At 39.9% G+C, this 26,388-nt stretch overlaps 1 protein-coding gene across 1 annotated transcript in view; it reads left to right on the plus strand.

Annotated features, from left to right (window-relative positions):
- Positions 1-26,388, plus strand: part of FBXL13 (F-box and leucine rich repeat protein 13) — a 230,063-nt gene that overhangs the window by 36,920 nt on the left and 166,755 nt on the right. The window contains exon 7 of the mRNA XM_021689519.2: positions 414-581. Coding sequence (XP_021545194.2) covers positions 414-581 — 168 coding nt within the window. The remainder of the gene's footprint in view (positions 1-413; positions 582-26,388) is intronic.

The following is a 26,388-nucleotide window of genomic DNA, read 5'->3' on the forward strand; positions in this document are numbered from 1 at the left end:
ACATTTTATAACAGTAAATCAGGCAAGACCCCAAATGCTTTCCTCTAACTCTCCTTTTTTATCTCTGTGCTAACCACCTCCTTTCCATGGCCCAAATATCAGTTCACTCATTACCAGAGCCTTGACTCTGTGGGTTTCAGCTTCCTCATCGAAAGGAGGAGGTTGGACCACATCTTCGAGGTTGCTGCCTAACCCGTTGATGTCTGACAACAGACGGAAATGATCTCTAATGCTCTGGTGGTCTAGAGAGTATTAACCATGCTATGGACAAAGATTGTTTATGTAGCAGGGATAACAATAATGAAGAATGTTTATTTGGTGCTATCATGGTGTCGAGCACTGAGCTATATACATATTATCTCATTTAACCTTTACGACAATGACATGGAATTTGTCAATTATTTTCATGGCAGATGTTAAAACATGAACTTCAGTTACTGAAATGGAGAAGCAAGTTAAAACTCAAAGTAGTTGCTAAAGAAGAATCCATTTTTCCTGAACAAAGTACGTCTGAAACCTCTCTTGCAGGCGAGATTCCTGAATGTGACATTTCACTGTTACCCGAAAGGGTGATCTCACAGGTTCGTATGAATTCATGTATCGTAACTAGTCATTTTCACAGTGTTTATTTAAAGAGTGGTTTTATAAATCTTAGGTGAATAATGGAAATCCTATTTCAAAGAAACATGTTTTTTTACAACTAGCTTTGGGTTCAACTCATGTTTTTAGAGGTCATCCTTTTGGATGGCTAGAAGATGAATCTAGCAATCAAAAGTGGAGAAAGTAAAGCTGTAGGAAATAAGAAGGGAAGGAAAACATTCCTCCTTAAAGCATACGTTGTCATTTAAGGTGGAACGGGTTTCAGATGCTGAAGCACTTACTTTTTCATCTTTAATCCCTAATCTTTTAAGCTTCACATAATGCCTCCACTCTGGGATTTAAATGGGCTTGTGTTACTGAAACTTTCAGTTAGATAAAATATTTATACTATCTTTTTTCCTTAGATCGTGAATTCATAAAAAGAATCATGTAGTTACAGCTTACAATTCATTGAATTGATCTCTGAAAGATAAACCATAATTCCAACTACTGGTTATATTCTCTTTTGATGGATAAGTAACTTCTTTGTGAGACTGCCTGATAAATGGTAGAAGCGCTGTAAAACATTACCTTATTCTGATTGATGGCGGCTTCACGTTATAAAATCCCATGTATTAAATACACGCCACTAAATGTACAGAATTAAGCTCAAGTTATATTTGGGAACAAGGTATCTATGTGTCTATATCTAATCCTGCACTCCATGTATAGCATGGAGTTAGGATAAGGATATTTTCACCCATAATTTCCTCTTTATAAACTATCATATTTTGTTCATTTTTAAATTGGAATTCCTATAATTTGCTTACTGGTTTGTAATAACTCTTTGTATATTGGTAATATCAACTCTTTGCCTGGAATATATCAGAGATTTCCCTTCTACACTTGATGTTTGCTTTCAGTTTTGTCTGTACAGTCTTTCTTTCTTTCTTTTTTTTTTTTTTAAAGATTTTATTTATTTATTTGACAGAGAGAGAGACACAGCGAGAGAGGGAACACAAGCAGGGGGAGTGGGAGAGGGAGAAGCAGGCTTCCCGTGGAGCAGGGAGCCCGATGCGGGGCTCGATCCCAGGACCCCGGGATCATGACCTGAGCCGAAGGCAGACGCTTAACGACTGAGCCACCCAGGCGCCCCTGTACAGTCTTTCAATGAGAGAAATTTTAGAGCTCTATGTAACAAAGTCTAGCACTCTTGCCCTAATTATTTCTTTTTGTGTCATATTAATATGTTATTCTTAGTTGTTTTTCTTTTTTTTTTAATAAGGATTTTTATTTATTTGACAGAGAGAGAAAGAAAGAGAGAGAGCACAAGCAGGGTGAGCAGGAGAGGGAGAAGCAGGCTTCCTGCTGAGCAGGGAGCCCGAGGTAGGACTGGATTCCAGGACCCTGGGATCATGACCTGAGCCGAAGGCAGACGCTTAACCCACTGAGCCAGGCAGGCGCCCCACTTAGTTGTTTTTCTAAGCCATATCACACTCTTTCTTACACAGATACAGCTGTTTTTTGTCTTTGAATTCCTATACTGTTCACTGCTAATGTTTGTTTACTTTATCAGTGGCTGCTCTAGGGTTTATAATAATGCTTTTACAATTTATCACAGATTACACCTTCACATAATTTTCTACCACTTTACATATAAGGTAAAAACCTAGTAAGAGTACGCTTTCATTTTCTTTCTCCTGTCCCTCATGCTATTGTTGCCATGCATTATATTCCTAGGTGTTTATAAACCCTGCAATGTAATTTATTTTTGCTTTAAATGATCCATTATATCTTATTCAGCATATACTTTTTTTGTTACTGAAATGTAATTAACATACAGTGTTATATTAGTTCCAGGTGTACAATATAATGATTCAACGGTCATTACTTAGTGCTTGTCACAATAAGTGTGCTTTTCATCCGCTTTATCTATTTCACCCATCCCTCCACCCACCTCTCCTCTGGCAACCACCAGCTTGTTTTCTGTATTTAAAAGTCTGTGTTTTTGTTTGCCTTTTTTTTTCTTTGCTTGTTCATTTGCTTTGTTTCTTACATTCCACATATGAGTAAAATCACAGTGGTATTTGTATTTCCCTAACTTACTTTACTTAGCATCATACTTCCTAAGTCTATCCATGTTGTCAAGATCTCGTTCTTTTTTAATGGCTGAGTAATATTCCATTGTATATATACTACTTCTTTATCCATTCATCTAATGATGGACACTTGGGTTGTTTCCACATTTCGGTTATTGTAAATAATGCAATAAACACAGGGATGCATATATCTTTTTAAATTAGTGTTTTCATTTTCTTTGGGTAAATACCCAGTAGTGGTATTACCGTATCCTATGGTAATTCTATTTTTAATTTTTTAAGGAAATCCATACTGTTTTCCACTGTGGCTATACCAATTTGCATTCCCACCAGTAGTGCGCGAGGGTCCCAAAACTTGTTGTTTCTTGTGTATTTGATTTTAGCCATTCTGACAGGTGTGAGGTGATATCTCTTTGTGTTTTGATTTGCGTTTCCCTGATGAATCAGTGATGTTGAGCATTTTTTCATGTGTTTGTTGGCCATCTGTATGTCTTCTTTGGTGAAATGTCTGTTCATGTCTTCTGCCCATTTTTAAATCAGATTATTTGTTTTTTTTGATGTTGAGTTGTATGAGTTCTTTGTATACTTTGGATATTAACCCCTTATCAGATATATCATTTGCAAATATCTTCTCCCATTCAGTAGGTTGCCTTGTCATTTTATTGATGGTTTCCTACACTGTGCAAAAGCTTTTTATTTTAGCATAGTCCCAATAGTTTAACTTTGTTTTGTTTCCTCTGTCTGAGGAGACATATCTAGAAAAATGCTTCTATGGCCGATGTCAAAGAAACTACTGCCTATGTTTTCTTCTAGGAGTTTTATAGTTTCTGGTATCACATTTAGGTCTTTAATCCATTTTGTGTTTATTTTTGTGTGCAGTGTAAGAAAGTGGTCCAGGTTCATTCTTTTGCATGTTGCTGTCCAGTTTTCCCAACACCATTTGTTGAAGAGTCTGTCTTTTCCCTGTTGTATAGTCTTCTCTCCTTTGTCATAGATTAATTGACCATATAAGCATGGGTTTATTTCTGGACTCTATTCTGTTCCCTTGATCTATGTGTCTATTTTTGTGCCAGTATCATACTGTTTGCATGCTATAGCTATATAATATATCTTGAAATCTAGTATTGTGATACCTCTAGTTTTGTTTTGGCTGTTTGGTGTCTTTTGTGGTTCTATACAAATTTTAGGATTATTTGTTCCAGTTCTGTGAAAAATGTTGTTGGTATTCTGATAGTGATTGCACTAAATCTGTAGATTGTTTTAGGTAGTATGGACATTTTAACAATATTGGTTCTTCCAATCCATGAGCATGGAATATCTTTCTATTTGTTTGTGTCATCGTCAATTTCTTTGGTCTTTCACCTCCTTGGTTTATTTCTAGGAATTTTATTCTTTTTTATGCAACTGTAAATGGGATTGTTTTTAATTTTTTTTCTGCTATTTCATTAGTGTATAGAAATGCAACAGATTTCTGTATTAATTTTGTATCCTGTGACTTTACTGAATTCATTTACTTGTTCCAGTAGTTTTTAGGTGAGGTCTTTTGGTTTTTCTATATATCGTATCATGTCATGTAGAAGGAAGGAAATAATAAAGATTACAGCAGAAATAAATGAAATTGAGACCAAAAAAAGCCACCAGCAATAGAAAAGATCCATGAAACCAGGAGCTGATTCTTATTTTTATTATTTAAATTCAATTAATTAATAAGAGCTGGTTCTTTGCAAGGATAAACAAAATTGATAAACCTTTCACCAGACTGCTCAAGAAAAAAAAGAGAGGGGCGCCTGGGTGGCTCAGTCGTTAAGCGTCTGCCTTCGGCTCAGGTCATGGTCCCAAGGTCCTGGGATCGAGCCCCGCATCAGGCTCCCTGCTCAGCGGGAAGCCTGCTTCTCCCTCTCCCACTCCTCCTGCTTGTGTTCCTGCTCTCACTATCTCTCTCTGTCAAATAAATAAAATCTTAAAAAAAAAAAAAAAGAGAGAGGACTCAGATAAACAAAATCAGAAATGAAGGAAGAGATGTAATGACCAGCACCACAGAAGTACAAAGGATTATAAGAGAATATTGTGAAAAATTTTATGTCAACAAATTGGACAACCTAGAAGTGGATAAATTCCTAGACACGTATAACCTTTCAAAACTGAGTCAGGAAAAGAAATAGAAAATCTGAATAGACTGATTATGAGTAATGAAATGGACTCAGTAATTAAAAACTCCCAATAAACAAAGTCCAGGACCAGATGGTTTCAGAGATGAATTCTACCTAACATTTTAAAAAGTGTTCATGTCTGTTCTTCTCAAACTATTCCAGAAAATAGAAGGGGAAGGAAAGCTTCCAAATTCATCCTATGAGGCCAGCATTACCCTGATACCAAAACCAGACAAAGACACTACAAAAGAAGAAAACTATAGGCCAGTATCTCTGATGAACATAGATGCAAAAGTCCCCAACAAAATATTAGCAAACGGAACCCAACAATACATTAAAAAACATTCTCCATGATCTGTGGAATTTATTGCAGGGATGCATAGGTGGTTTAATATTTGCAAATCAGTCAACATGATACATCACATCAACAAAAGAAAGGATAAAAACCTCATGATCATTCCAATAGATGTAGAAAAAGCACTGGGAAAAGTACAACATCCATTCATGATAAAAACCCCCAACAAAGTGGATTTAAAGGGAATATACATCAACATAATAAAGGCCATATATGCAAAACCCACAACTAACATCATACTCAATGATGAAAAACTGAGAGCTTCTCCTCTAAGATCAAGAACAAGACAAGGATGTCCATTCTTACCATCTTCATTCAACATAGTGCTGGAAGTCCTAGGTGCAGCAATCAGACAAAAGAAATAAAAGGCATCCAAATTGGTAAGAAAGAAGTAAAACTTTCGATACATTTTACTTTTAACAATCTGAAGCTTATAGACAAGTTGCCAGTACCATCCGAAGAACTTTTCCTAAACAGTTTGAAAGTAAGTTGCCGATATAACACCTCATCACCCCTCACTACTGTTGGTTTAGTTCCTGTAAACAAGAGCATTCACGTAGTCAACCATCAAAATCCTCAAACCCAGTTCAGGTTTCCCCAGTTGTTCCAGTAACGTCCCAATAATGCTGATGGATCCAGTTTAGAATCACACATAGCAATTGGTTGCTATGTCTCCTTATTCTTCAGTTTGCAACTGTCCCTTAGTCTTTAATTTTCATGACCTTCACATGAAGATTAGGTCCATTTTATTGTGGAATATCTCTTAATTTGAGCTTGTTTGATGTTTCTTCAAGAATATACTCAGGTTATACATTTTCATTAGAAATACCACGGACTGGGCGCCTGGGTGGCTCAGTCGGTTAAGCGACTGCCTTCAGCTCGGCTTATGATCCTGGAGTCCCGGGATCGAGTCCCGCATCGGGCTCCCTGCTCAGCAGGGGGTCTGCTTCTCCCTCTGACTCTCTTCCCTCCTGTGCTCTCTGTCATTCTCTCTCTCAAATAAATAAGTAAAATCCTTAAAAAAAAAAAAAAAAAAAAAAAGATTCTCTCTAAAAAAAAAAAAAAAGATCTATTTCCTTTAAAAAAAAGAAAGAAAGAAAGAAATACCACGGACATCATGCTGTGCTCTTCCCATTGTATCAAACAGTGAGGAGATTCAGATTTGCCTATGACTGGGGACGTTCACTTTGATCACTTGATTAAAGTGATGTCTGTCAGGCTTCTCCACTTCAATTCAGTCACCCCCTTTGTAATTGCTATGCATGTTATGGCTACTTTAAAATTATATAAGTATTCCTATTCATTTAAGTTTGTTTGTTTATTTGTGTCAGTATGGACTCCTGGTTTTCCATTTTATTCGTGGGTTATAATCCATTACTCTCACGATTTATTTTGGTGCCCAAACTGTCCTAGATTTGGACCGAGTCAAGTTGCCTTCTGTGTCCTTTTGACACGTAACCATCATTTCTTCAGTACTTCCTTACTTTAGAGCACAGCATGCTGTCCTAGGCTCATCTTGTGCTTTACCTGCCCCACCATGGAGAAGTCATTTCTCCAAAAGTCCCTAAATCCTTCTTAGTGGAAATTGTACATAGAAACCGAGATTTGAGCACTAGCTGTGTTCATTGCCATTTGCAGTGGCACTTCTCCTTATGCCTTCTCGGTAGAAAGAACGAGAGACTGTAGGTAGCTACATGCATATGCACATTTACTTCCATGTCACCGTACTTCGGTATACCCACACCTAAATTGCACACAGATACTTCCAGTTTTAATTTTGCACCACAGGGCTCATTCTAGTTCCCTCTCTTCCCATATTTGCAATGTCCTTCTCCAACAGTGAGATCCTAGCCTTTGTTATTCTGAATATCTTTACTTATTTGGCCACTCCCCCTGTGTGTCACCAGTCACACAGGTTGCTGCCACTATCCCCTCCCTTCTTCATCCTGCTCAGGCTTTGACATCCCTTGCCAGGCCACCCTCTTGTGAAGAGGCCCTCCTCACACAGCTTGGGCTCTGACACCATGTGACAGTTGCCTCCCCCCCTGTATAGTTTCCTTATTAACTTTGGGCTAAGGCACACTATACTGAGTGCTTCGTAGGCAGATGCCTTCCTCGTCCTACACAGACTCTGAAAATGCATGCATAGGCTGTCCCTCCTTGGGGATGCCCTTCTTACATGCATAGGCTCTATCACTCCATGCCGTCTGCCCACACGGAGGCACGCTCCACAGCCCACATGGCCCCTGGTATCTTTTTTTAATTTTATTTTTATTTTTTTTTATTTTTAAAAGATTTTATTTATTTATTTGACAGAGAGAGACACAGTGAGAGAGGGAACACGAGCAGGGGGAGTGGGAGAGAGAGAAGCAGGCTCCCAAGGAGCAGAGAGCCTGATGCGGGGCTCGATCCCAGGACCCTGAGATCATGACCTGAGCTGAAGGCAGACACTTAACGACTGAGCCACTCAGGCGCCCCTGGGCCCTGGTATCTTACACGGGCTTTTCTTTCCCTGGTTCACCTTCTTTGTCCTACTCAGGCTTTGACATCCCACTCTGGCTTCCTCTCATTAGGAACACCTCCTCATCCCTCTTAGGTTCCAACATTCTATGCTGAGATAGCCTTCCACATGGATGGATGCCCTTCTCACCTTGCTTATTCTCTGACTGTCTGCACTGGGCAGATGTCCTCTTCTTGGGCCTCATTTCCTTTGGGCTTCAATAGCCCAGAGTGAGCCATGCTTCCTCATTTGCCTTCCTTTTTCCACTTGGGCTTTGAGATTCCATTCTGAGCCATACTTTCTTAGGAACACCCCTCCTCACGCATCTTGGGCTCCAAAACCCTGGGCAAGGTGGTCCACCGAGTGGATAGTCCTTTATAGACCCTAGTTCTGATATCCTGCTCTGGGCCAATAGAGCTCTTCTGCACCTTCACCCTGGCATAGATGTCTACTTTGCTTAGACAACTTAGTATCTTTCCACAGGTCATTTAATTTCTATTAATTTTTAGTTAGCTTCTTTTTTTCTTTCTGTGCTTCATTTTATTTATTTATTTTAAAGATTTTATTTATTTATTTGAGAGAGAGAGAGAGCACAAGCAGGGGGAGGGGCAGAGAGAAGAAGACAAGCAAATGCCCTGCCAAGCCCGATGTGATGAGGTGCTCGATCCCAGGACCCCGAGATCATCACCCAAGCCAAAGGCAGACGTTTAATGGACTGAGCCACCCAGGTGCCCCTGTGCTTCATTTTAAATAGTGTTTATTGCTCTGTCTGCAAGTTCAGCACAGTGTATACGAAACTGTCTTTAAAAGCCATTAACTTCTGTCTAAATCACCTGTAAAGACAGCATTACTCACCAAAATTGGAAAAAAAAAAAAAGGCACCAACAATTTGTGGCATAGATAACCAGCAACACATTGCTGAATTTTGAAGATAAGATGAACTTAGCATGTTTTCTAATTCTTACTGGCTTTCGTTAATCTCCTTATTCTTCAACTACTTTAAAAGGAAAAAAAAATGCATGTAGTCAATCTTGACTTTAGAAGCATCTCAGAAAGAGATGGAGGGAGAGAGGGGAAAGGCACAAGAAGCAATAATTTGCTCATATTGTATAGCAAGAAAATCATTGGTCATTAGTAGCATCTGGCTAGTTTTATTGTAGGGCTTTTTGTTGTTATTGTTGACTGCCTCTCCCCAAAAGAATAAATAGTGTTTGCTTAGTTTAAGAAATGTAGTGTCTAATTTGCTATCAAGCCCTTCCAGTGAACTTTTTCACTATGGATATTGTATTCATCTCCAGAAGTTTTATTTGGTTTATTTTTCAAATTTCCACCTCTCTCCTTCATTTTTCTTTGAGATCCTTAAACATTTTTTATAATAGCTGCTTTAAAGAACTTTTCTACTAGTTCTGTTATCCCTGTAATTTCTCTGTGTGCTTGCATCTCTTATTTATCTCTTGGTTATGTGTCAGATTTTCTTGCTTTTTACAGATACAACAATTTTTTATTACATGCTGGATATTGTTGTCTTTCTTTAAGGAATGTTGAATTTTGTTTTGATAGCTAATTTACTCGAATATGAATTTTCCCGGCTTATATTTAAGGTTTGTTAAAGAAAATCTAGAGTAACTGTCACTTGAAGGCTAGTTTATCCTTACTCCTACTATGTGATCTTTTTGGGTCTTTTTTGAATGCCCCAAGAGCTCAATGACATGTCTCCCCTCTGATTTGTTTCAACTTGTAAATCTCCCAATCCTGTATGAACTCTAATAGCTGCTCTGCTTACAGATCCCTGGTAGATGTTTTGTCCCTGGTAGCCATTTTTTGTCCAGTCTCATGGAGTATCATCTTGCACATACACACAGCTTAGAATGCAGTCAAAGGTGCAAGGATCCCTAGGCATACTTCTCAAGCTCCTTTTCTGCGGGACTCCCACTTTTCCAGTACTCTGCCTATAAACTCCAGCAGCCTCAATATCCTTGAACCCCATTAATTATTTCCTTGGCTTAGGGACACCACCTTGTTCTCACCAGCAGCTAATAAATGCGTCTAGGAAGAAAACTTGTGCTATGATATGGTCACTCCATTGATTTCCCTTCTTCCAGAGATCACAATATTGTGATACTTGTCCAAAATTTAAAAGCAGTTGTTTCATATATGTTGTCCATTTCTCTAGCTCTTTATGGTAGGAGGCATAGTCTGGTACAAGTCACCTCATCATGGCTGGAAGTAGAAAACTGTTGATGGTTTTCTGAATCTACATGGTATTCAGCCTTAATGGCCCCAAACTGTGCCTGTCAATCCTTTTATGGGTCTCCTTCTTTCATTTCTTACAGAGACTATTTAAGCTTTTGTTATGGACTGAATGTTTGTGTTCCCCCCAGATTCCTATGTTGAAGCCCTAATTACCAATGACTGAATTTGGAGATAGGGCTGTGAAGGTGAGATAGGTTAAATGAGGTCATAAGGGTGGGGTCTCATGCAAGAGAGGGGTTGCCCATATAAGAAGAGTCAGAGACACCAATGCTCTGTCTCTGCCCTGTGAGCACACCGCAAGAAGGCAGTCATCTGAAAGCCAGGAACAGAGCTGGCTTTCCAGCTAGTCAGGAACCAAATTAACCAGAACCTTGATCTTGGACTTCCCAGCCTCTAGAATGGTGAAAAATAAATTTCCATTGTTTAAGCCACCCAGTGAATCATATTTTGTTTTGGCAGTCTGAGCAAACTAATACAGTTCTTCTTCATTTTTCTTATGACAAATGCCGCACTTCATTGCCCCTCACCTTCACTTTCTGTCCTTCTTCACTGAGACAATATATGCCATCAGGTAGGAACTCCTTCAACTTAATTCCTGACCCCCTTCCTCAGTCCTGTTTTCCTGATCTCTTTGCCCTTTCTTTCAAGTGTACCATCCACACCCACCTTTGTTTCCTTTTCTGTTCTCAAGGGTTTTGCCTATATAAGGTACAGTATTTATAGCAGATGCTTTTCTTTAATTTCTGCCACAGGTAATGATGCAATCTTATTTTCAGATCATTATCAATATCAGTTTTGAGTCAATGAGGAGTAGTTGACAGAGAGCATAGTTAACTTCAAATACAAGATGGTTTTCCAACACAATTTCTATTGCTTCTTAACCAAGACACTCAATGGTCTATGCATACTGAATCATTTTTGGATGTCTAGGACTATGTCTTGTTCATGTTCCCTGATTTATAAGCATACAAAAAATTTATCAAGTGAATGAATTTAACATTTAAGAAATTATTGTATGCTGCCCCAATTCAAGTTTAAGAAAAGGTACAGATCTGTAATAAAAATATCAATATTTTCCCCAGGCCATTTCTTTTGTTTGTGAAAGTCAATTCTCTAAACAAGTATTGACAAGTAGGCATAAAAGGTAAGCTTTCAGTAGCTATAAAAATATCCATGCCGGTTGAAACAGAAGAGAAAAGGGATCAAGTTTTGAGAGATCTTTAGGCTTCACATTTTTTCAGGAACACACCATCTTTTCTTATGGGCCTCCATATGGATGATTTAAGGAAAGCTTAAAAAAATTTGATGTCTGTAGTTTTGGGAGGTTATTGACTGCAAACTCTTCAGTATGCTCCAAAGTAGCTATTTTATTTTATTTATTATTTTTTAAAAAGATTTTATTTATTTATTTGAGAGAGAGAATGAGAGAGAGAGCATGAGAGGGGGGGAGGGTCAGAGGGAGAAGCAGACTCCCCGCTGAGCAGGGAGCCCGACGAGGGACTCGATCCTGGGACTCCAGGATCATGACCTGAACCGAAGGCAGTCGCTTAACCAACTGAGCCACCCAGGCACCCCAAAGTAGCTATTTTAAACATAGCGTTCAGGTTTAGTAATTCTCTAAGGTATGAGCTAGTACTGCTTTCACCTACCAATATAAGAAAACATGACTGATGGTGGGGCTTAAAGAAATAAGGTCTTATTTGTTTCCTATCACACAAAGTCCAGAGGAAGGCAATCCAGGTCTGGTCCTCCACAATGCCATTAAAAATGGAATTTTTCTGTTGTTTCGCTCCACAATCCTTAGCACCTTCTTGCTTATTGTCTAATGGTTGCAAAATGGCTACTCTACCTCCAGCCATATCTTCACTCACCAGGCCTGAAGAAGGGGAAAAATCACAGTGGTAGGAGGCAAAAAGGTTGGCCTATTCCTGTTTTGTAGAAAAGCCAGTTTCCCCAAGACCCCACAGTCAAGACTTTCACTGATGTGTTTTAGGCTAGAACTTTGTCACTAGGCCATGTCTAACTGCAAGTTGCTAGGCAGGAGGGGACTTTGAGTGGGGACTGGGTGAGTTACAACAGATGAGGAGCAAACAAGTATCTAAGAAGTCAGTACATAATTGCCGCAAAGGAATTCTGGTTTAATGCTCTTCCCTCTCCCAATTCAGAGAAGCCAAAAATGCCAATTAATGAAGAACCACAGCATCCAAAGTCAGCAAACCATCTCATAAAGTGATCCAGGGCCTAACAGAGAATTGTATATGGAAATTTCAACACTTATGATGAGCTATGAACTGGCCTGTTTTCTCATAAGAAGTGTTTTGGTTTGATAATACAGAAGAAGTGGGTTCATGTCCTTTCCCATCAATTACTAGCAATATTATGTGAGGCAATTTCTGCCCTTTTGGCATTCGACCTTTTTTTTTTTTTAAGATTTTATTTATTTATTTGAGAGAGAGTGAGAGAGAGCACAAGCAGGGGGAGCAGCAGAGAGAGAGGGAGAAGCAGACTGCCCACTGAGAAGGGAGCCTGATGCGGGGCTCAATCCCAGGACTCTGGGATCATGACCTGAGCCGAAGGCAGACGCTTAACAACTGAGCCACCCAGGCGCCCCTTGGCGCTTGATCTTTAAAACTTCCCTGCTCTCATGTCTCTGGCCAAACTCTAAATTTAAGGAAAAGAGTTTATGTTGGGTTACTTGAAGTTTTAGAACAATCAAAGTCATTGCCAGTTTTTGCATTTTACATATTACTTTCTGGTATCATGACATGAGGTTATGATCAGGCTTCCCATCCCTTCTTCTACCCTGATTCCCACCCACTTCCATGTGGAACGATATATAGAATTTTGGGGGATCAGATTTGTAGACTCTGCCACAGTGTTCAAACCATATCATGATCTAGAAAAGAACATAGAGATCTCTGTGTTGAGCTTTTACCTATTTCAGGAGCTGAGGATCTAAGAAATTAAATGACATCTCCAAAGTCAGACAACTACAAAACTGACCAGAACCTGATTTTGCTAATCTTGGCTAAAATTATATACTCTATACCATTCTGTTTATTCTTCCTGGAGAATTCTAAAGAAATAGAATATGTACATGAGTATTTTACTTCTGAGACAAAAAAGGAATGGAACCATTTATATCTGTTCAGTTGTATTACCCTTAAAAGTATATGAATAACATTTTTCTTTTCCAAATGACTAAATCTTGGTATGACACTGAAGTACAGCATGATTTTTGGATATTCTCAAATTTTTTCCCAGTCAAATAAATTGTCAAGAATGTCCACTAAAAATGCAAAGGTAATAAAAGAGTGAATTTATATAATAGTGAAAAACTGGAAATTAATGAGTCTAAGACTCATGTCTTGAACAGTTGGGTTTGCTAAGCTTATTAATGCTATAGATTTGCAAAGTTGATTTTTTATTTATTTATTTTTTTGTAAAGATTTTATTTATTTATTCATGAGAGACAGAGAGAGAGACAAAGGCAGAGGGAGAAGCAGGCTCCCCGTGGAGCAGGGAGCCCGATGCGGGACTCGATCCCAGGACCCCGGGATCTAGACCTGAGCCGAAGGCAGACGCTTAACCGACTGAGCCACCCAGGTGTCCCGCAAAGTTGATTTTTTAAATCATAGTTTAAAATGGCATCTAATTTGGTGACTTCTCTGGTCAACTTATTCTCACTGACTTGAGGAACAAAGATGTTAAAAGCATGAAAATGTAATGTGAGTTGGATCTAACTTTATTTAAAGTTTTTGAAGGTGTTGGCTTTTAAAAGAAGTTGAAATTTGTACAATTTAGGTTGCCTAATGTTTTGAAGGAATAATTGAAAACAGCCAGCTGGAATGAGATACAATTTGAACTTACTTGGAAAACACACTTACACTACAGGCTTGCTTTTTAGGTTCAGTTACATCAACCCATGAAAACAGGTCAGGTTCTGTTTTACAGCCATTTTCCCCAGTATCATTTACCCATTGGGAAAGGCTGCTTAGTTAGCAGATGGTAGGGCTAATACACTATCTCTCAAATTCAGAGCTAGCGGGAGGGTGGGCTAAGATCATTTTCCATGAAAATGCAAGATTGGTTTTTTGTTTTGTTTTGGGATGTGTGTAGTTTGGCAAGCAATACAGAGAAAAGCCTTATGTTGATGAATTTGGAAAGTCTAAATAACATAGGCAATGAATGCAGTTGTCTTAAAATACACAATTTCTTGATTAGCTTAAGAATATAAGTAGTGTCTTAGGGCTACCTTTCATTTTAAATAACTATCATATTTTGTTTGTTTGTAAAAGATAATAGAACCTGAACTAGCAAGGAGTTCTAAAATCACCTTCAGTGTTGATGACTCATCTTCTCACTTAGAAAACAAAACAAAACAAAACACCTAAAACCCTGGATAGCTATTAAAACTTGTACCATGTTGCAGGAGAAGAATCAGATGGTTCAGGCCTGTTGGATTAAATTACTTAGAATTGTAAAACAAAAGATAATTCTCAATGACTTTTTGAATCCATGTTTTGATAACCTCGGGGGTCAGTATGACCTCAATTCACTGAAGCAAAGAGTGGTTCCAGGTTTCATAGGCATGTACTATGGAAACTTCAGATGATGGAAGGTTCTAAAGCCTTGCTCTATCAAGGAACTGTGTGTGTGTTGGCTCCATCTGGGGTGTGGGCGAAAAAGCAGATGGAGCAAAACATCTAAAAATTGTTTTAGGATCAGCTTATTTTTGGTGGAAGACTGCTCTGGTCCATGGGCCTTGATTTTGTCATGTCTGTTCTAATCAGTAATACTAAGTTAAATAGTTTACAAATGATTTTCCTATAAAGTTTTAATGACAAGTTGTAGAAGATGCTACATTAATTTTAGCAGGAACCACCTTTATAAAATGATACATCATTCCTAAGATGAAGAACTACTCCACAGAAAGAGGCAGCTACTTGGAAATGGAGAGTGTGTGCTCTGGAGTGGGAGTGGCCCGTCCCGTCACTAGCTGTGTGACCTTGGCCATGTTGCTTAATCTTTTGGTTTTTAAGTTGTCGCCCTTGTAATGGGCAGATAATTAAAAAAAGTCTCTCCTGTATTTGCTATTATGAAGATTAAATGAGTTAATACATATGAAGCACTTAGAACGATGCCCAGCATATAATAATTTCTTAGTGGAAGTTACTATTATTGATATGTTGGAGTTAGATGTCTGAATGATGGAGAAACCATGGAATAGGAAGTCACGGAAGACCAGGTTCTAAGCTTAGGCCTGCTGGCTCTGTTAGCTTGCTGACCTCCCACAAGGCATCTAACTTCTCTCAGCCTCAGTTTAAAGACTTGGAAAATCTCTAGCAGAATATGTACTTGTAGTTTCTTCTGTAAGATGAGAGGGTGGGTTAGATGGCCTCTCAGACCACTTCTAGCTTTAGACATCTATGGCTCTTGGATGGAAACAAGCAACCCAGCAGAGGAGAATATCAGGGGTGAATGCACAAAATCCTAGAGAGTGTTTCACCCACGTTCATGCCCCTGTCCCGAATGCTTCTCCACCCCACTATTAGCTCGATTCGAGCCTTCTCTTTACGTCTCAGCGTAAATGTCACCCATCAGAGACCTCTCCTGACGACCCAGTCTAAAATCAGTCCCTGCTCTAAGGCCTTATTCTTTTCCTCCATAGTACTTGTCATTGTAAATAGCTATAATTTTCAATAACGTGCTTGTTTTTTATCTGTCTCTTCCACTAAAATATATGCTTTTTAGGTTCAGATATTATACCTGTTTTGATTACTTCTTTACCCCCAGCAACTAAGAGATTGGCACAAGCAGGCACTCAATCAAGATTTCATTTCATTTATTGAGCAATGATACCAGATTCCTACCAAGTATGAAGCTCTGTCTTAGGTATTGGGGAGATAGCAGTGTTCTCATGGAGCTTATAGTTTTGTGTGAAGAAACAGCAAACGAGTAAACAAATGCGCAAGAACATGTCATACAGAATTAAATGCTATGAAGAAAAGGAGTCAGGATAAGGGATGACTTTACTAAAAGGAACACCAAAAGCAGAAGTAGCAAAAGCTAAAATAAACAAGTGAGACTCATCAAACTAAAAAGCTTCTGCACAGTAAAGGAAACCATCAGTAAATGAAAAGACAATGCACTGAATAGGAGAACATATTAGCAAATCATATATCTGATAAGAGGTTAATATCCAAAATATAAAATATCCAAAGGCTAAGACCCTTGAACGATATAGGATTTAGGGGCTCCAACCCCCTTGTACTCGAAAATTCATGTATAACTTTTGACTCCTCCAAAATTTACTAATAGCCTATTGTTGACCAAAAGCCTTGCCAATAACAACACAGTTGACTGACACATATTTTGCATGTTATATATATTATGTGCTGTATTATTATAATAAAGCTAGAGAAAAGAAAATGTTATTAAGAAAATCATAAGGAAGAGAAAGCACTGAACTGTATTGAAAAAATTCCACATATAAGCAGGCCTGTACAGTTCAAACTCATGTTGTTGAAGGGTCAACTGTATGTAAAGAACCCATACAACTCAAGAGCAAAAATCAAACAATCTGATTAAAAAGTGGGCAGAGGATCTGAATAGACATTTTTCCAAAGAAGACATACAGATTGCCAACACACATGAAAAGATGCTCAATATCACTAATCACCAGGGAAATGCAAATCAAATCACAATGAGATATCACCTCACACCTGTTAGAATGGCTGGTATCAAAGAGACAAGAAAAAATTAGTGTTGGAGAGGATGTGGAGAAAAGGGAACCCTCATGCACTGTTGGTAGGAAAGCAAATTGGTACAACCTCTATGGAAAACAGTATGGAGGTTTCTCAAAGCATTAAAAATAGAAATACCACCTGATCCAGCAATTTCACTTCTGGACATTTATCTAAAAGGAACGAAATCACTAACTTGAAAAGACATATGCACCTCCATGTTTATTGTAGCAATATTCGCAATAGCCAAGACATGAAAACAACCCAAATGTCTATCCACAGATGAATGGAAAAAGAAAATGGGGTAATATATATATTCAGCCATTTAAAAGAAGGAAATTGTGCCATTTGCAAAAACATGGATGGACCTTGAGGGCATTATGCTATGGGAAGTAAGTCAGAGGAAGACAGACAAATACTATATAATCTCACATGTGGAATCTAAAACAAACAAACAAACAAAAAGAAACAAAATGAAAAAAACTGAACTCATAGATACAGAAGACAGATTGGTGGTTGCCAGTGGAGTAGTGTGGGGAGTGGGCAAAATGGGCAAAGGGGGTCAAAAGGGACAAACTTCCAGTTATAAAATAAATGTCATAGGAATATAATGTGCAGTATGGTGACTCTAGTTAATAATATTCTACATATTTGAAAGTTCCTAAGGGAGTAGATCTTAAAAGTTTTCATCATAAGAAAAAAATTCTAACTGTGTGGTGATGGATGTTAACTAGATTTATTGTGGTGATCACTTTGTAATATTTATAAAAATGGAATCACTGTGTTGTACACCTGAAACTAATATAATGCTGTATGTCAATTAGATCTCACTTAAAAATAAGAACGACTAGAGTATGCTACTCTGTCAGGGGAGGCTTCTCTCTGTGGGATATTTGTTGAAAGAATTGAAAGAAAAATAAGGCCAAGAAAATGGGAGAAACATTTCAGGGGTGGTTGAGTTGTGGATATGGGGTGAAGTCTGAAAACAGAAGGGGCTTTCTCTAGGAATGAGCACAAGGATAGCATCGATGGGAATGATGTGTGGATTATAAATGACAAAACAAATGAACAAACAAAACAAAACAGAAACAGACACATAGATACAGAGAACAATCTGGTGGTTGCTGGAGGGGAGAGAGGAGGGTGGAGGTATGGGTGAACTAGGGGAAGGGGATTAAAATTTCCCATTATAAAATAAATAGGACACAGGGATACAAGGTACAGCACAGGGAATAGAGTTAATAATATGTAACAACATTGTACGGTGATAGGCAGTAGCTAGATTTATTGTGGTGATCACTTTGTCATGTATATAAATGTTGAATCACTGTGCTCTACACCTGAAACTAATATAACATTGTATGTCAGCTGCATATCAATTAAAAAAAACCAACTACTCATTGCCAGTGCACGCGCGCACACACACACACACACACACACAGAGGAAGGGAAAGGACCCAAGTGGGAAGCAAAGTGTTAACAGAATTCTGGGAGCAGCACTCTGTGGAGTGAAACGGTGAGTGAGGAGCCTGATACGATATCTTTGAGCCTGAGTGACTAGAGAGGTGGGAAGCTCAGAAGTATTAAGTCCAGAGCAGAGCCAGGTTTTTACTGATCTTAAATGCGTGACTCATAGCACTCAACACTTATTCCTGACTCATGCTTCTTGTCTTGCCAAGTGTTTTTCTTTCCATACCGTACAATGTTCCATTGAAATGGTTGGTGGAGTCTAATTCATTTTAGCAGTTTGCCATCTGTTTTTGATGGCTTATGATCTGTGCTGAAGCAATTTACTAATTAACTCAAGAGTTTGTGTTTTATGTTCAGAAGACAACTCTCCTTTTATTGCACCACAAGGTAAGATTAACTAGGAGAGAGCTCTACCCTGCTCCTTCCCTATGCCTTTCCTGGCCCCATCATCTTAAATTTCTTGGTCTTCATTGATTTGTTCCCTGATGTCTGTAAATGTATTCAACTCACTCCTTTAAAACATTTCTCAATCCTTCTCTCGAGTTAATATTCTATTTTTCTCCTGATATATGTTGTCAAACTTCTTGACATTACATCCCACCTGCCCATTGAGACACTCAGAAATTGCTTTTAAACAGTCTCGACCTGGGTGTTCCAAAGGTAGAAGCCAAATTCATCATCTCCAAAATAGAACTCATCATTTCCTTCCTCCAACCCTCTTCTGTATCCTGTTTCTAAATGAATGGCATCTCACTGACTCAATTGACCTAGGTAGAATTTAGGAATTACCTTTGACTTCTTTCCTTTATCCCCCACTGCATATTCTTTCCTTTTTTAATTTGTAATCTCTCTTACTGTCTCCTCTCCATTCTCTTTGGCACTTAATACCTATCAGTGACATTATCAAAGCTACTTAAATGGGGCTTCCAGCACCTACTCTTGACCTTGACTTCCCCGCTCATTTTTCATTTGCCCCCCCAGAGCTGTCTTTTTAAAGTCGCATTTAAAAACCAGATTTTGTTATTTATTTATTTATTGAGTGGGGGGAGGGGCAGAGATCTAGAGGGAGAGAGAGAATCTCAAGCAGACTCCGTGTGGAGTACCAAGCTGGACGCAGAGCTCAATCTCATGACCCTGAGGACATGACCTAAGCCGAAATCAAGAGTCGGATGTCCAACCGCTGGAGCCATTCAGGTGCCCTTCTAAAGTCATTTGTATTCACATTCCTTTCCTGCTTAAAATCGCTGACTCACCATTGGCTTTATCATGCCCCCCAGGGCCCTTCATGTTCTAGCCCTTCCCTGCCTCTCAGCTTCATTCTCCACCATTTCCCCACAGGAATCCTTGGCTCCAGTCCTGCTAAGTTACTCCCATTGCCCAAGTGCAAGGCACTCCCCCCCGCCATTAAGCCCCTTCTGCTTAGAGCCCCTTCTCATCTTTGACTGGCTCACTTCTGCTTGGGCACAGCCAGGTGTCAAATTTGCTCTTCTGTCCTCTCCCTTAATCTCAGTTAACTACCTATCATATGTGTTCCTAGAGGTCCCGAGGCACTTCTTTACTGTCTGTTATAATTTCTTAGTTGCTGTTTTCCTCTTGGACTATAAGTGCCTTGAGGATAGGGACAGTGTCTTACATGCTTTGAATTCACAACCTCTAAATGCTCAGTAAATGTTGGTTGAATGAATGAATGAAGAACGATTTTTTTGCTCTTTCAGCTCCACCACTACAAACTTATTCTCATTCCAGGAATTTCTTTTTCTTTTTTTTTTTTATTCTTATGTTAATCCCCATACATTACATCATTAGTTTTAGATGAAGTGTTCCATGATTCATTGTTTGTGCATAACACCCAGTGCTCCATGCAGAATGTGCCCTCCTCAATACCCATCACCAGGCTAACCCATCCTCCTACCCCCTCCCCTCTAGAACCCTCAGTTTGTTTTACAGAGTCCATTGTCTCTCATGGTTCATCTACCCCTCCGATTCCCCCCCCTTCATTCTTCCCCTCCTGCTACCTTCTTCTTCTTTTAAAATCAAATCCAATAGCCCATGCTCACCTCACACCTTCCTTGCTCTTTCTGTAGCATTTGACTATATTTTTTTCTTGAAATACCTTTTTTTTTGGCTTCTAGGGCATGACACTTCCTAGTTACCTCCTCTCGGAATTATTTTTTTGCCCTCATGATAAGTTTCTCACTCTCCCCTCACCCCCCACCCCCAGCTCCCTGATGGCTCCTCTGGATGTTGACTGTCGCCCTCTCTTCTCCACGCTTTCACTAAATCGTAGCAATCATAGTTGGGCTTTTGACCACCACTCACTGATGTTGGTACCGATTTGAAATTATGGTAGGAACATTTTCAACTTCCCTACCATTTGGGAAATTTAACCCTTTTTTTTTTTAAGATTTTATTTATTTGATAGAGACACAGTGAGAGAGGGAACACAAGCAGGGGGAGCAGGAGAGGGAGAAGCAGGCTCCTGCAGAGCAGGGAGCCCAATGCGGGGCTCCATCCCAACTGCCTGAGCTGAAGGCAGACACTTAACAACTGAACCACCCAAGTGCCCCGAACTTTAACCTTTTTAATCTGAATGAATATAAGGCCAGTTGTACCTTTGATGCGCAGCAGTGTGGGGCAGTGTTGGGAGAGTGAGCTGGTTTGGGGGGAAGAGAAATTTAATTTTAGGTTCATTGAGCTTGAAATGTCAATGAGACATGAAGTTAGAAGGTCCTAGGAGTATCTGAAGAGTCATAAAGTCATAGAATCCTACGCATAGAACAACTTTAGTTATGTGGTCCAAACTTTTTCCCAGGACAATATTCCTCACAGATACATGTGAGGTTTTAGGGGCAATATAATAACATCTCTTCCTTGTCTGAGTTTGCAACCAATGGAAAAGTTGACAGATGGGAGATCTCAATATTAATCTGATACAGTTGATAGGAAACTATGGATTAAGAGCATTGACCAAGGTGGCTGGCCTGAATCAGATAAACTTACCCTCAGTCACTGCATAGCTGGACAACCGCAGACCTTCCTCAGGCTACTGAGAGCGGCCAGGTGCAGGCATCTTGCATTCAGGTCAGGGCAGAGCAGAGCTGGAGCTGACTTGTAGGCCTGGTTCTTTCTCCCAAACTCCTCAGTCAGTGTGTCCCTCCTATTCTCCTGCAGAGGCATGAGGGTTGAGAGAGAGAGGCATATGGTGTTACCGAAATGCTTCCAGATGGAATATGAGGAGGCCAAGAGAATGAAAAATCTCCATTAACAGTTATGTTTATCTTGCCTCTAGCTTAACACTTTATGTCTTGGAGAGGCTGTTGACTTTGAGGTTATTATGTTCCATTTGGGGAAGGCTTGGATAAATAGGAAGTTGTTCCTCATATCAGAGAAAGCTGCTGCCCTCCTACCTTCTGTCCCTCATTCCTTTTCCTGCCTCCACAAGGATTAAGACTACATTTGTCAATTATTTAAACACAGCTATAATTTTATTCGGTAGTCCTTTCATGGTCACAAATTCCCAGTTCAGTCAACTGTTTATTCTTTTATGACAGTTTCTAGTCTCAACCCTCCCATCGCCACTTCTGAGACTTTCTTGGTTGCCATCTTCTGAGAATTCTCTATTTGCCGGTTCCTCATAGAGTGGACCACGTGTTATCCCCACTCTGAGTGGCCCAACCCTCTGAAGGGAAGGGGAGCTCCCCAGGTATATGTTGCCTGCATCACTTCCTACCCTTATGCTCAGCTCCCTCCTTATCCTGGTTCTGAGGTTTTCCTTCAAGTGGCAATGGAAGAGAAAACTCCACAAGACAATGAATATTCATGACTTATTACTTAACACTGAGTCGGGCAAGAATCAGTAGGAGAAGCAGCAGCCCAAAGTGTGACTTGGACACCCAGGTTCAAGTTCAAACTTTTGATCTGGGTATCTCTATCTAGGAGAGAGAGCTTTCCAGATCATTGCACCATTTATGGTTTCCTTCTTAGCTTGTGGATATCCTCAGAATGCTGTTTGCATCATGGAGTCCTTTGGCAAAGCAGTAGGGAATGGAGAATGCACTGTTCTCAGACCCTAAACCCCATGGAGTCTGATTCCCACTGTGTTCCTGGCTACCATCAGTCTTGTGGTTAAAAGAATGTAAGTCACCACATTTCTGCCTGTGCCTCTTTGTTTTGTCTTTCTCATTTCTCCACAGTATGACCTATCTGTTTGTTTCTCCCTGAATTTTATAATTTATCTTCTATTTCCACTACCTGGTCTTGATGCCTGTCTCCTTTTCCTGTGCAATGGCTTCCTCCTCCAATCAGTATACAACACTCAATAGTACCCAGAGTTGGAAAAAGTCTTCCAAGTGTGACCCAGTTAGTACAGCATCCACTACAAGTATTACCTCCCTTAAAGTGGACATTCCTGTCGCCCGTCTTTGCTCCCACTTTTTCACTGAAGCTGTGCAGTTAGGCTTACCATCGACCTTCAACAGCTAACGAAAATTTTATGATTTTATTGACCTTTCTGTGATCTGATGTGGATGACAACGTCTTGAGCATTAAATGTATCTCTTACACTCAGCCTCAGTGACCACACTCCCTCTTGGCTTTCTGTCCATCTCTCTGATCATTCCTTCTAAGATTCCTTTAGGGTAATAGGCTCCCATTCACTTCTTATGTGACGGTGTTTGTAAGGGCTACATCATTGCTTTTCTGTTTTTCTCACTCCATCCTCAATTTCTGGGTGATGTCAAAGACATGCTTTAGGTTATATGTTGTCTACTCATGACTCCCAAATCTGTACATCTCCAGCTAGATTTCTCCTCTGAGACCCAGGCCATTATCAGCAATGCCTGCTAAGTAACTCCACCTGAATGTTCATTCCACAGTGTCTACTACCTAGTATGTCCAACTTTAAGACCCCACCTTCCCACTGCCTGTACAAGATTTCTCTTCACCCCTTCATATTCCTGGGCTTTCTTTTGGGAAATAGCACTGTCACTTGTTACCCAAATTAGAACTGGGGGGTCATCTTAGACTTCTTTTTTTTTTTTTAAGATTTTATTTATTTATTTGAGAGATAGAGTGAGCAAGAGAGAGAGAGAGAGAGAGAGAGAGCACACAAGCAAGAGCAGAGGGAGAGGGAGAAGCAGGTTCTCCTGCTGAGCAGGGAGCCTGATGTGGGGCTCGATCCCAGGACTCTGGGATCATGACCTGAGCCGAAGGCAGACGCTTAACGACTGAGCCACCCAGGTGCCCCAGACTTCTTTTATTTTTATTCTCCACATCCAATTAATGATTAGCAAATGAGACCAACTCAAGATGCATTTCCATGTGAAATAAATATAAAATGGAATTCACATTATTTTAAATTTTGCCATATAATGAGGCTTATATCTTAATTGTACTCTTTTAAATCTGCAGAATTCAAATTTGTGTAAAATGCAAGCACACTACACTGAGACTTGTGCTAGGATTTGTTTTACAAGTTGTCTCATGCAGTTCTCCCCAGAGCTTTGTGAAGTAGGTATTATTTTTCTTTTTTGCAAGTGAAAAAAATGATACGTGGAGAAGTGGGTTAAATCACAGTGGTGTGGTTGGGTTCGGCTTCAGTCGGTTTGACTGCACAAGCCTTTTCAAGTTTGTGGAGAGTGTGAATGATACCCCCTAATATTTGGATGAAAATAAACATCATATTTCTTTATTCTCCTACATCGGGTCAATTTGCTACTCATTTGGCAGCCAGTAAAATCAATCTCAATCGTGAAATTCAATCCTAATCACCACCCCCGACCACCACCCCCCGCCCCAGGCCCTGCTCCTTAGTTGTACAGGAATCTTAGAGGTCTCTCACAGCCCGTGAACCCAAGAAGAGCCCTGGACTTGAGCCCACACTAGCTTCCACACTTGTACTTCCAGCCAAGATGAACTCAGTTCCTTAAAGGCAGGAGGCTCCACGATTTCTGAGCCAAGGCTAGGCACAGGGATCTTTACTTTTGTGCTCAATGCAGGCTTCTTAGTGGTCAGTTGCCGTGGCCTTCCAGTGGCACCCATTGAGGGCCCGTCACCTCTTAAAAGGGTCTGCATGGGAATGCGGCACTGGTGTCTGCCATGAGCCCTAGTTCTTTCTCTAGTCTTAGGAACCCCTTCACTCACCGGCAATGCTTTTCACTGATTAATCCGATTCCTCTCTTGGTGTTTTGTGGGGCTTATCTGGCTTCTGGTGGTTGGCAAGTTCTACTTTTGGCTCTCCCATGTAACTGCCATGAAAGGACTCAAATACTAGTGCACACATCTTGTCTTCCCATTTCTTCTGGACTCCTATAGTAGAGAGAACAAAACAAAAATGAATGTTTCAGTAGATTCTCCTCCAAGTGCTATGACATGCTTAATGTATGTTATCTTGTCAATCCTCGCAGTTTAGGGAGTTTGGTATTATATCCATTTTACAATAAGGAGACAGACACTTGGGCCCACAGGAATTCAGTAGTGAAATCAGAAATCGAGATAGGATTTGTTTGAATCTAAGGCTTATTTTTTTCCACTCCTACATGATGCCCATCCTTGAACTTGTGTTGAACCAAAATGCTGAGGCTTTCTTTATCTGAACTGCTGGCCACAGTTCTACCTTATGTCACTGCTATTCTCAAGCTGAACATAGCAGTTCCTGTTATTCCTGTTCAATTTCAACTTGTTGATTTTGGTTCTAATTCCAAAAGTCAGTGAGTTAGCTATGTCATCCAGCCTTGTGGAGTTCACTGATTTGATAAACATGATGCTTCCAGCTTTATCCATGTTGAAAAAATATTGAACACAAATCCCATCTACACCCCTTTCTGGGGCTCATTCTGCTGCCCTGAGCTGTGGCATGCCTCTCTGGGATGGCTTTTTATCAGTTATATATCCACATTTTCCCCCTTCCCACAAGACCTCATATTATACGGAAGGTGGGGGTGGTTTGTATGCAGGTAGAAAACTCAATCAGGAGCCAGGGTGGTGTAAGTTCTGGGTGGAGTGAGGGGCAAACTGTTCTGTAGCTGCTTATCGTAAGAAAGAGTCTTCAGAGGATTTGGCCAAATGGCCACAGTCAGGCCAGGTGGTGAGCATGGAAGTATTCCAACCTGGTGAGATATCTGTAGGTGGGTAGAGCACAGTGATGAGGGTATAGTGCTTAGTTAAATTTGAATTTCAACATGTGGTGACATTGGTGACAGGCAGGTGATCAGGGACAAGGAGTCAGGCTGCAGTGAGGGCTGTATGCATGGCTAAGGGAGAGTGGTGACCAGTGCAAGCAATGTAGAACCCCAGTTCAGGTGAGGGTTGTCAGAGTTAGCAAATAAAAATACAGGGTGCAGGGTGCCTGGGTGGCTCAGTAGATTAAGCATCCAATTCTTAATTTCAGCTTAGGTGGTGATCTCAGAGTCGTGAGTTTGAGTCCCACATTGGGCTCCATGCTGGGAGTGGAGCCTGCTTGGGATTCTCACTCTTCCTCTGCCCCTCTGCCCCCCACTACTGCTCATGCATGTACACACGTTTTCTCTCTCTCTCAAAAAAAAAAATACAAGATGCTTAGTTAAATTTGAATTTCAGATAAACTTTCCTTTTCTTTTCTTTTTTAAAGATGATTTATTTGAGAGAGAGAGAGAGCAGGAGCACACACACACACACACACACATATATGCATAGATCTTCCTCAACTTATGATAGGGTTATGTCTCAATAAACCCATCGTAAGTTGAAAATATCATAAGTCAACAATGCATTTAATACACCTAACCTATAGAACACCACAGCTTAGCCTAGCCTACCTTTAACATGCTTGGAACACTTACATTAGCCTACAGTTGATCAAAATCATCAAAAACAAAGCCTATTTTGTAATCAACTTTTAAGTATCTCATGCAATGTATTGAATACTGTACTGAAAGTGAAAAACAGAATGGCTGTATGGGTACAGAATGATTATAAGTGTATCGGTTGTTTAGCCCTGTGATCATATGGCTGACTAGGAGCTGTGGCTTGCTGTCAGGATCATATCACACAGCCTGGGAAAAAAATCCAAATTCAAAATTTGAAGCACAGTTCCTACTGAATGCATTAGCTCTTGACCATTGTAAAGTTGAAAAATCTTAAATTGAACCATCATAAGAGGTTGGGGATCATCTATCAATCTATCTATCAATCTAACTATCTATCTATCTATCTATCTATCTATCTATCTATCTATCTATCTATCTATCTATCTATCTAT

The sequence above is a fragment of the Neomonachus schauinslandi genome, chromosome 12, assembly GCF_002201575.2.
Source record: "Neomonachus schauinslandi chromosome 12, ASM220157v2, whole genome shotgun sequence".
Classification (NCBI taxonomy): domain Eukaryota; kingdom Metazoa; phylum Chordata; class Mammalia; order Carnivora; family Phocidae; genus Neomonachus; species Neomonachus schauinslandi.